This window comes from Takifugu flavidus, chromosome 21, assembly GCF_003711565.1.
Source record: "Takifugu flavidus isolate HTHZ2018 chromosome 21, ASM371156v2, whole genome shotgun sequence".
Lineage (NCBI taxonomy): Eukaryota > Metazoa > Chordata > Actinopteri > Tetraodontiformes > Tetraodontidae > Takifugu > Takifugu flavidus.
This window is the reverse complement of record NC_079540.1, coordinates 3,158,242-3,169,459: the sequence shown is the minus strand read 5'-3', so window position 1 is coordinate 3,169,459 and position 11,218 is coordinate 3,158,242. Positions and strand designations below refer to the sequence as shown.

Below are 11,218 nucleotides of genomic sequence, written 5' to 3'. Positions count from 1 at the left end.
TTGCCTCCATTTCCTTTATTTCCTGTAAATGTCATGTTACCAGCATTAACCCTTTTCCTCGTATTGACACTCCAAAGGAGTCTCAATCGTGCGACCGCCCCCATGCTGAGACAGACCACAAGGAGCTCGCAACCATCTCCGAGGGATGTTCCGAGATCCAAGCCAATCGGAGACCACCTGGAGGTTCCATTACTGTGCGCTGTGGGATATTCTCCGTCCCGAGATGGAGGAGCGCTTCCGGGTGTGTGAACATGTGCGATTGAGAGCAAGGAGGGAAGAAGGGGGGGGGGGGCAGAGATGCTGGCCAAAACACGGCAGATTGCCGATTGTCGACTCTAAAAATACGTTTGGTGCGAAGTTTTGGGGAAAATGTGAGAAACAGACATTCTTACAGCCAAACTATCAACTCCTTATCTCTGCAAATAAATACATAATTCCACTTAAAAGCAATAAAATTAGGCTTGATAGTATCAAAATGGGTGAATCAAACTGTAAAATGCATTGATCCTCTACGCCAGGGTTAGCACAAAGATCATGCTTTTATCTTTTTATTCTTTCTGGTTACCTTTTCTGATCTTATCTGGGATTAACCTTACAAATGTGTCTGAAATGTACACTACATTTAGAGGTTGCATGGATGAGGAACACACTGGTTTTCAGCAACAAGCCATCAAAAAGGGGGTGGATTTGACAGTCTGTTCGGTTTTCCTCGTGAGAAATTAAATGTAATCTTTGCTGGCTCGAGTAGCGGCCGCCCCAGCAGTTGTTCAAGAATAAGGCACGGATGACAGCAGCAGAGATCGGAGGGTTAACTTCAACCAGCTGAGCACTCCCGCCCACCAGGGACTTCCTCTGCTCTCCAGTAATACAGGCCTCCCCCTCAACAAAAATGTATCGGCACAAAGTAAAAACTGAAGGTTTCAGTGTATAAAGTCAGAGGTAGGAGGAGCTTCTACCACCACTTCTCAAAAAGGATTTTGTCTTTTGGAAGTCCAGAGTCCAGCAGAGTTTTGGAATGCTGTTCGATCATGGGCGGCGGCCCGCAAAGGAAGCACAAAGTCTTCTGTGGGTCCACGCGAGCCCTTAACTCCTCCTCCGTGATCCTTCCACCTGGGGAGATACCACCCAATCAGCTACTCAAGAGACCTAAGCATCGTTTTCTCCATCTTTTACACTGACAATCACAGAATCACAGACAATCACAGACTAATCTAGAAATCATCGCTGCCAAAGGAGGAGAAGTTCGGAAATGCTGCGCCTGAGCGCGACTCACGGCTGAGGAAAGGCGTGAGGGATGGGTCGACATCTGTGCTCTGTTGCGTGACGTGGAAATCACAGGAGAACTTGTCAGGGAATTCCCGACACGCCTCGACGATGGAGCCCTGGAAACACACACAGTAGCTGCTCACCCCCGCGACAGGAGCGCCTGCAGTGTTCTAGATACACACATGGATTCTGCAGGAGGAAACAGAACCTGTTTCTTCAGTCAGACCTTAAAGAGAAGCTCCTGGGTGTTCTTAGCGCTGTAGCTGAGGTGGACGGAGCCGATGTTGTAGTCCCGGCCGCCAGAGGAACGGTTCAGATGCATTAGATCAGTAGTGTGTAGCAAGATGGAGTAGAGGGGGTTGATTCCCACACCGCCAGCTACTAGCAGCACATCTACAGCAGGGTCAGACGGCGAGGGGTCAAAGAAGAAGTCCCCGCCCACACGCATGGCCACCTGGGAGCCCACAGCGCACTGAGGAAACGGAGAAAACATATGACTTGTTATTAATAAAGAAAGAAAATGTATTTTAGAGGATAAGAGAGACGTTGGCTGCCAACATTTACCTTTCCTCACAGGTTGAAATGCACATTTTAAAAGGCCAATAAATAATCAGGCGTTTGATGTAGAACTAACATCAAACAGCGCCCGAGCAGAGAGCCGGATGTGTCACAACACTCATAAACAGCGACGCAACAGCTCAAAGCGATTTATTAACGGTTGTCATCAAAGAACTGCAACAACAACAACAAAAAAAGAGTGCTGAATTTAATAGGACAGGAATGATGGTCGTGTTTACACGGCTGGTTTTAAAGCGTTGTGCCTCCCATCGTAGTCAGCAATGTTATTTTTGCCGAGAAGGGCAAAAGCGCTGAACCCGACCCACTTGAAATAGCTCTGGAATCCCAGTACTCCCACACACGTCGATGCAAACTTCACCCAAACTGGGATTAAGACTCCTACTGGTGTCCAGGTCTTGGAGCTCCTGCATCTCCTTGTGAGCAGCTAATTAAAAATGGGTTGCCTTCTCACCAGGGTGTGGACCCAGTGTGCTGGGGGGTGCTTGCTGTATTTGACAGCCAGTTCGATGATGCCTTCTCGCTGCAACAAACCCGGGCTGGAGCACATGGAAAACCCTCCCACCTTCTCCACACCAGGGATGAAGAAATCCACCCTGAGCAAACAAGCATGATACATTTTATTAGAATACATTTAACCGCTCAAGTGTTTTATTAACAATCTGTTGAATTCTTCTGACAAGGAAGTCGACCCAGAGGTGGTTTTCCCTTTGTCATTCTTGGGCATCCAGTGTTGATTAGAACATATATTTTTACTTTAGCTTAAGGCAACAGGCTATGGAGGAAGTCTGGATCCTGTTGTAGATGTGAGCATCATTTTATTATAAATAGCAACTCCTTTTTCCAGTCCTGACCACGTGAATGGCAAAACAGTGGATCTTTAAAGAATAGCAGCTCGCGCTGCACAGGCGGGTGAATGCAGGTAGCGTGGTGCCCTTTGACCTCAGTCAATAGGGTAGTGAATTCCAGAAAGACCAACAAAACCAATCCAGGTGGGAAAACTGCATGCTGGTAAGTTTAAACAACAAGCAGTGTCCCAGTCAGCCACCAACCGCGGTCGTTTTCGTCCATCGTTAACCAAAGTAGAGTAGCCCAACAAAGGGAAGCGGTAAGTCTGAACATTTAGGCTAATGTTCCATCAAGACAATGACCCACTATTATACTCGAGAGACTGTGAACCTTCAAATCTCAAATGTGCTATGAATATGAATCTATTGTGCAGATGCACACATATGTTCCACCCACCACCTCCTCATCCGCTCCCACCTGAAGATGAACAACTAAACTCTCTTTTTTTTCCCCAACTGAAACACTGAAAGTCGAGAATTTCCATCTATTTGCATTCATTATCGCGCTGCAGGGCAATTGGCTGCCAGTTTTCTGTTTCACCACCGCCTACCTACAGTATGGGCTCCGTACATAAGACAGCATGTGCAGAGTACAGTACTCTAATTATAACTGGCAGCCCTTACTGGAAGACACAGATTGAAAAATAACTTTGCCTTGATGTAGAAAGTTTTTATGGAAAAAAACAACACAGCTCTTCATTTGTGCGTTTTATTGTAAGGCAATCACTGAAATGTCACTTAAACTTGAAGGGTAACCCCAGGTTACTCATTAGTCAGACACAGGCTGCTTTGAAATAAAATCAAATTTTAAATAAAAATGTCACCGATTTCTGAAAAATGGAGTTGAGCTTGTTCCTGATCTGTGAAAGCTCAACAGCAACTATTGCTAGAGCATTTGTACGTTTGCACAAAACATAAGTCCTAAAATATTTCCCATGAACTGGTTGGACACATCGATTTACAATTGTAGTGTTTTGTTGTATTTCCTTCAAATTCATTGGCAACACACAGGAAAATTAAGAGAAGTTAAATGGTGCCACCTAGTGGTGTCCCCGAGGGATACACACAGTCACTTTCTTTTTTAAATAGTTTTTCTCCAAGTTTACACGTTATTGTGGGGCACAAATGGCTTGTGTCTTTATGAGTGTATTAGTTAAATATGTATACATAGACAATTAATCCAGTGGTGCACTCCATACTAGATCTGTCTAAAAATTCTGCCATAAATCTACATTGACTATTGTATTAATCGGCTTCTTTATTAGGTGGATCTAGTCTCACCCAAATTGGCATGTCCAACCAAATCAGGTTATAAACACTACAAAGTATAGTTTTAATTGAGGAGACTATTTTGTTTCTAAATATTCTGTCAAGTACAAACCAGATCCAGCCTTAAATACTTAATATCTACTGGGGAAATTCTAACAATATGAGGTGCGAATTGCTACATTTAAAGTTGTTTGAGTGATTTTGCTCGATTTAGAGAATAAATGGGTTTACTGAACCTTCCAAAATTGTTCCTAAGTACAACAACCGCGACTAAAAAGAAAGCTATGCAGAATGCCGATGTTTGCTCACCACTGTCCTGCTTTGAAACGGAAGTCTGGATGAGCGGCTATTCTCAGCCGTTTCACCGTCTCCGATTCGTTTATGATGCCACACACTTGTGCTGGATACAGAGCCTGTGGGGAAATCACACAAAACACACACAAAACATCATACTGGATAATACAAACAGACAGCAAGCAAAAGCATGACAAAGTGGCACAGCTGATCAACTCACACATTGTCTGTAGTTGTTTGCTGTTCTCTCTAGATGGTCCATTTTCCTTTTGGATGACATATGTCTAATAAAAAGGAGAAAGATTTAGTCACTGACATGAAATATTTACCTGCCAACAGTCACTCAGGAGGGTGTCATGACTACTAAAGTCCAAAACAGCAGGCAGGTGTTGTCCTGACTGCCAGTGGAAAAATAACAGTAACAGTTGTTCATCTGTGCTCCTGGTTTGTTTGTTTGGTTTGTTTGTGCAGGAAAATGCAGGTTTACTAAAGTTTTGTGTAAAGCTTCCATTTTGAAAATGGAATAAGATCAAATTGTAGAAATGGGACAGGAGCGACTATCCAGTTTTGCCGGTAGATTTCTGATAAATCTCACCGATCCACGATGCCGGGGTCACGCAGCCGACAGCCGAAAGGAGCCGGTGCCGGGCACAGCAGACTGAAGCGTCGGGCAGCGGAGGACCACACAGACGGGATGGTCATCGCGGACGAAGCTGATTTGAGAAAGCAGGAGAACATCCAGTGTTATTTTTATGTGGCTAGTTGGCTAAAGAAGGTAGCTAGCCAATGCCGGCGTTTACTATCTGACAGGAAATCCTAACGTAGACAAGAAAAACAATAAAATGCTGAGCTCTTTTCTTACCTGAATAAGAAAGACTGTAATCTAATTAGGTTATATTCATAAAGCTGAGGCAAAATATTCAGTATAACCTTGGTCATGTTATCATTACATGACAGAACCTAAACGTCTTCTTCGTTGATCATTACGCGTGAGCGTTCTTCTTCTTCAGTCAAAAGGGTTAATTTGATCCGATAACTAACCAGTAGCGCCGCCTTCAGTAGGATCAGCGTATAAAACCCTAACACCCAATTATTAACAATTCAATTGAATGGGATTTATTAGTCAAAAGTTAAGAAATAATGTGATTTAAAACCAGTTTTTATTTCATTACAGAAATAGAAACATAAGTTACATGAACATTATACACAAGGAAGGTATATGGTGCAGTTTAAGACCATAATAATAAAATATTTTATGGCTCTCAGTGTCACCTTTTAAAGATTAGAGATGAAATACTTGAAAACATTTAATCTTAAATATAAAAAATAAATACTATGTTCAAAAAGCATGCATTTATAGGGGGAAGGCCAGTCTAAACAGATGTGTTTTTAAGCGTGATTTTATTGTGTTTAAAGATGTATTGAAGTACTCTGGTGAAAATACTCAAAACAGTCACCCATCTGTGTGCAAGTGTTGTTGCCCGTGTGTTCCAGTCTGTTCCTATGTAGCAACAGAGCAAAATACCAGAAAAACACAGCTAATTGAGTAGCAATCGTCACATGTCTTTCTGCATTCCTGGCAGTTTCAAGTTTAGTAACATAACGACAGGTTAAGCCCAGAGTTTCAGCTGCTTGTCTCAAGTTTTTGAAGTTTGAAAGATATTATCTTATGCTAAGATTGTGAATTTCAGCTAAAACATATCGAGTGATGCATCATAAACTTCAGAAGAGCGTAACAGAACCGCTTCACCCAAACTCTCTGTCAGGAACCGTGTGTCTGCATTCATGCTTGTATTTCCTGTGTGTTTTGACACTCGGTTGTGCACCTCTGCTGTATGCTGTGTTTAAAGGGTCCTCTAAACCTTGTCCGTGCATGTCTTTTATGAACACCTGTATACAGTAGCCACTTACTTCCTTCAGGAGGTTTTTGTGAGCCGACTCTACCAGTCCAACTGGCTGCTCTTTTTCCCATGGTAAGCACGCCTTTGTTCAACCTGTTATTCAAAAGAACACAATGATAAATTGAGAATTTCAGACATACTGCTCACGATAACCTACTGGACCTGTACGCATACGGCGCATGCATGATGCCAGCGTGTTATTGTCGTCACATGTGAAAGCACAAGTATTTATGTATTTATCAATGCACCCTTAATGACTCACATTCAGGGTGTCTCCCTGCAAGTCTCTCTAAACATATTATCCTGCCAACACAAGCCTAATATAGCAACATTTATATCCATGGTGTTGATCAATGAGGAAAATACACAGCTTCCAGACACAATCATGGAGTATGACTGACAAATGATTTTATGAGTATGACAAGAAAAATCAGCACCAAATCATTGTTCACATTCAATAGTCCAGCAGCTCACAGATGTACAGTATATCCATGCATTCTTGTGAGTGTTCGTGTAAAGGAGGATGATGCAGCTCAATCTGACAAAAATGAGCCTTTCTGCCACTCCAAGGTCATTGATTCAAGTCTCATGACACGGCCACATTCCATGAGGTCTGCCCGTGGCCCTTGGAGGAAAATGTCCTGTGGGGGTCGAGAAGCTCATATTTATTACTCCGTATCTTTAAAAGCAGCCCAGGAGCTTTCCTAATCAGCTCCATTTTAAGTGAATTATTGTCTTTCAGTGAGACTACCTGTAGAGAGATAAGAACACTGATTTGATTTGAGATGGCATGAACCCAGCTGGCATAAAGTCCAATTATCAATATGCTTTTGTGTAACACCTCCAGGCTGTATTCTTAAAATTAACATGTGATTTTAAAATAATAACTTAGAATTTTTACTTTTGCTCTCACAAGAATCAACACAACAGATTAGGTCAGAATAAAGGCCATAGTTGGCTTTGTATTAATATATTTGCTTGTTTCCATGCCAACGTTTCCACACCACGCATCGTGGACTCTAAACTATTTGGTTTCAGCCGAGATAGGGAATCGGAGAAATGCACTCACCATGCACCCCCTCTGAATGAAAACTTTCACTTTGAATACTGCGGACAAAAGGCATTCCCCGATTCCTCCGCCTCTCTGTTTCTGCCTCTTATCAACTGTGACTCCGTCTTCCTTCTTGGCTCAGACCTGCACAGAAACTGTTTCGTGGGCGTACCAGGAACATCTCCGTCAGTGAGTGGTTTCCTCAAAAGAATGCGGTGAAACTTGGCAAATCAGTTGTGTGTACGCATCCACCCTTTTTATAGTAAATTTCTGAACGTCACAGGTCAAAAGGCCTCACCAGCCTTATGTGTACCCTATTCCCATGAACGCAGCAAGGAAATTTAGTCGATTCACTGTAAATGCAACATTCAACAAAAATAAAGTGAAGGCTGGGAGCAGGTGTCACATTGGTTGAGACGTAAACCAGCACAAACTACAACAGGGTCAAATTTCTGAAAGTCGTAACGGGCTGAAATTGGAACCGATTGCACCGATGGTACCGATGGTAGAGTTGTTGAAACAGTCCCAAGGAAGTGGAACTGGGCAAGGAGGAGACAGAGTTGCAGTACAACAGGAATTCAGACCATTAATGAGCACTGGCATATTGGACACGAGGCAACCACAACATACCAGGCAGTGTGTGGAAAATCTGGGGTTTAAATACAGGGGCAAACAGGTGTGTGAGATTGGATTGATGGGCGAGAAGAGCGAGACAGGTGGAACAGTTAGTTCTGATTGTGGCAGAGCAGACTGGGACAGGTGTGTTACAAATCTGGGGAAACACACACCATAGATATGTATTATATCATAACATTACTATGGTATAGTCAGACAAGGACACAATCCTTGCCTTTTTAAAATACTGTGTGTGTGTGTGTGTGTGTGTGTGTGTGTGTGTGTGTGTGTGAGTGAGTGAGTGAGTGAGTGAGTGAGTGAGTGAGTGAGTGAGTGAGTGAGTGAGAGAGAGAGAGAGAGAGAGAGAGAGAGAGAGTCAGCGCATGGATCCATTGAACTTTAGATATTAACAGTAGAACTACCTTAATATGGTGTAAGCATTCTTGAGAGATGATCATGTTTAAATGGCTTTAAATTGGAAATAAACTACCAGGTGACTGGAAATTTAGGCCCATGACAACATGAGTGTGGTGTAAAATTAATACCCTTTTCCCCCTTCAATTGATGATCTTTGCTCATTTAAAGGTGCTAGAGTGAGGAAAAGAGTTAATCTGGGGGGATGATGCTGTTATGACGCTGTTCAGAGATTCAGTCAATGGAACTGACGTCACAGCCAAACTCCTGAGAGTTTTCCGGAAGTAGCCTACGTTACTTGGACCGGTGATACTGGCGCCAAGCCAAGTTATTTACCCTCAATGAGAGGGTCAAAAATTGCAGGTCTGGCGCAGCAAACACATCCTCCCAGACCTCCCCAGATCACCTCAACCCCACGTCTTATTTCATCTCAAGTTGTTTTCCGCTCAGCTCATTTGAGTCTTGACTCTCTTGGCTATTAATACCGCTGCTGAACAAACAACCATCCGACACTCATTGTCACTTAGTGCCCAAACACCTGTACCAAAGGCTGGGTTGGGTTCGGCGGATAACAAAAGCCCTATTTTTTTTTTTTAATCCGTCACTAAGGCAAGTTCCCAAGGGGTATGTTACCAGGCAACCGCAGGTCCCGCCCTGTGTTCACCTGAACGAGAGTCACGTCACCGACCGCGCGCGCTCGTCCAATCCGGCGCGAGGACAGGTGCTCTGTTTTAAGAGTTTCGCAGGCGGAAACCTGCTGGTTCAGTCGACCGCAGCCGCTCCTTATAAACTGCACTTTTCCCAAGGATTCGTGAAAGAAAGCCGCACATCATTTGCGAGAGCAATCAAGGACAAACTTTATCTTTTGGGCGGTGGACGAAATGAAATGGCCGGAAGCTTAGTTCGAACATAAAAATGGATGCTACTCAGACCCCTTAAAGGACCGCTGTCATCGTTGTTTGCTCTCATATGAATTGGAGTTCCTGGGATTTGTGTGACAGATCGATTTTTAAAGTCTGATAGTGACAGGTTAAATCTCTCGGTTTTGACAGCTGGGGACACCTGTTGAAGCTCAGGTGAGAGGACGTGCGCGTGTAATTTGCGCTTCATTCACTTTTGAATCACAGCTTGTGTTTGCTTGTGTTCTCAGCACTCATTAAACCAGTTTTACAGAGAATGTAACCATGGTTACAGCGGATATTCTTGGGATTAGTCACTGAACTGTTGTCTGATGTGCATAAATCATAGTTACTAGAGGAGTCCGTGGTAGGATTCAAAGAATATAATAATTTCTATTGTTTTCAAGTGCTAAATAGTTACTAGTTGACATTAGTAATGATTTTGGGAACTAAATTTTTGTTCCTGTTTCAGCCAGCTGCATTCAAATATGACAACAGAGAGAACCAAGTGGTGGAAGGCACTGCTACCGAAGAAGAAGCCTGGAAGCACGAAGGATGCTCCATCCACCCGCATTTATGAACCCGACTTTGACCCTTTTGAACGACTGCCAAAAGAGCCAGCCACCGCTAACTCCAAGGGCACCGACGCCGAGTCCAGCCGGTCCCAGCAGGAGTCCAACAACAGCTTCAGCGACGACACCTACGACGACTCCCTGCTGGAGTCCGTCTTTAACGAGCAGACCTGTCGCAGGACCATGAAGGTGTCGCGCTCGGGGCGATTCAAGGAGAAGCGAAGGGTGCGTTCCAGCCTTCCCATACAAGACAAAGATGCCGAGAATGCGGCGTTCGGGAAGGAGGAGATACGATGATGGCCAGAAAGAGCAGGAGGTGGTTAAAGACTTCTGTAATAATGGTCTGAAATCAAAACAAGGGGAGATTTGGGTACACGAAGGTACTTAAATCTCATTTGGCGTAGCCTGAAGCCTGCTGAATGGTGAGGGTGAAGATAAGGAACAATTCAACTGTTAGGCCAGAGCTGATGGAATAAGGTGTGGTAGATTAGATGTTTCTTTTTGGACCATTTTGTTGGCCTTTTGCCTGAACGGAACGATGACGAATGCATTCTCTATTCTTCGTGATGGTTAATCAACTACTCCTGCAATTTCCCTCAATCAAACCTTGCAGAAAAGCTCAGGAATTCAGCTCATCATGTCATAAATGTCCAGCGTTGTAGCTCTATGACTTCTAAAATGAACCAAACCCTTTAAAACAAGTGGGTTCCACGTTCCACCAGTACTCTACATGAAGAAAGGATGTTTACATTGTTTCTGTATTAAGAATGTATGTACATCAATGCACGTTACTTGTGATGCTCTTTTAATTTGTGCTTTTGCTAAAACATTGCTTCCGGCTTAGAAGGATATTTATGAAGGTTTGAAATGTTGTCCTCTGTAATAATAATAACTAGAAAAAAGAAGGAATGTTCTTAAGTGGCTCTGTGTCATGCACAATTCTGGGCAGCAGAGTGCTTAAAACACACATGAAGGATAAATTCTAAAGAAATATGGGTCCATAACAAAGGTGACACACTACAATATGTGCGGACCACTTGTGAATACTAAATGAAGGGAACAATATGAGCAATAAATGTGTTAATTGCTACAGCCAATTGTGTGGGTGTGCTTGTGTTTCTAAAATCAGCACAGACAATAATTGCAGGCTTTTCTGAATAAAAATAGCGGGTGATTAGTGCCTCTCATTTTGTCCTAAGCAGTGATTGTCAAAGAAAGCTTTAATCACACCGATTTGTTAGTTGAGGGGAGGAGTGCACCTGTGGCACAGCATTCCTTTGGAGTCTTCAAGGTGTGTGTGTGTCTGCATTCATGTTTATTGAACAAGGTAAATACAGTCCTACTGTAGCCTGGGCTTCAGATGTGATGCAACAGGATCCTTTTATTGTGTCTGCCAGTTCATTGACTGACAGATTCTTTGATCCTGGTTCGTTCTGGAAATTTTCCTTATGATACAAAATAGCCACAAGAGGGCGACATTTCTCGGTACGATGCGAAAAACAGTACTTAAAAT

At 43.3% G+C, this 11,218-nt stretch overlaps 2 protein-coding genes across 2 annotated transcripts; one reads left to right on the top strand and one right to left on the bottom strand.

Moving 5' to 3' along the window:
- On the bottom strand, positions 1–5,277 carry oxnad1 (oxidoreductase NAD-binding domain containing 1). Its single transcript, XM_057020675.1, has 8 exons — positions 5,116–5,277; positions 4,849–4,966; positions 4,474–4,537; positions 4,269–4,372; positions 2,297–2,438; positions 1,493–1,738; positions 1,274–1,382; positions 1–1,110 (listed from the first exon to the last, which is right to left on the bottom strand). Exons 2-8 carry the CDS (start codon positions 4,953–4,955, stop codon positions 953–955), a joined length of 930 nt encoding a protein of 309 aa, XP_056876655.1. The 5' UTR covers positions 4,956–4,966; positions 5,116–5,277; the 3' UTR covers positions 1–952.
- A 3,696-nt stretch (positions 5,278–8,973) lies between these two features.
- Positions 8,974–10,802, top strand: LOC130518208 (proline-rich protein 15). Its single transcript, XM_057020623.1, has 2 exons — positions 8,974–9,310; positions 9,606–10,802. The coding sequence occupies exon 2, from the start codon at positions 9,622–9,624 to the stop codon at positions 10,000–10,002; it is 381 nt and encodes a 126-aa protein (XP_056876603.1). The 5' UTR covers positions 8,974–9,310; positions 9,606–9,621; the 3' UTR covers positions 10,003–10,802.
- Positions 10,803–11,218: the final 416 nt, after the last annotated feature.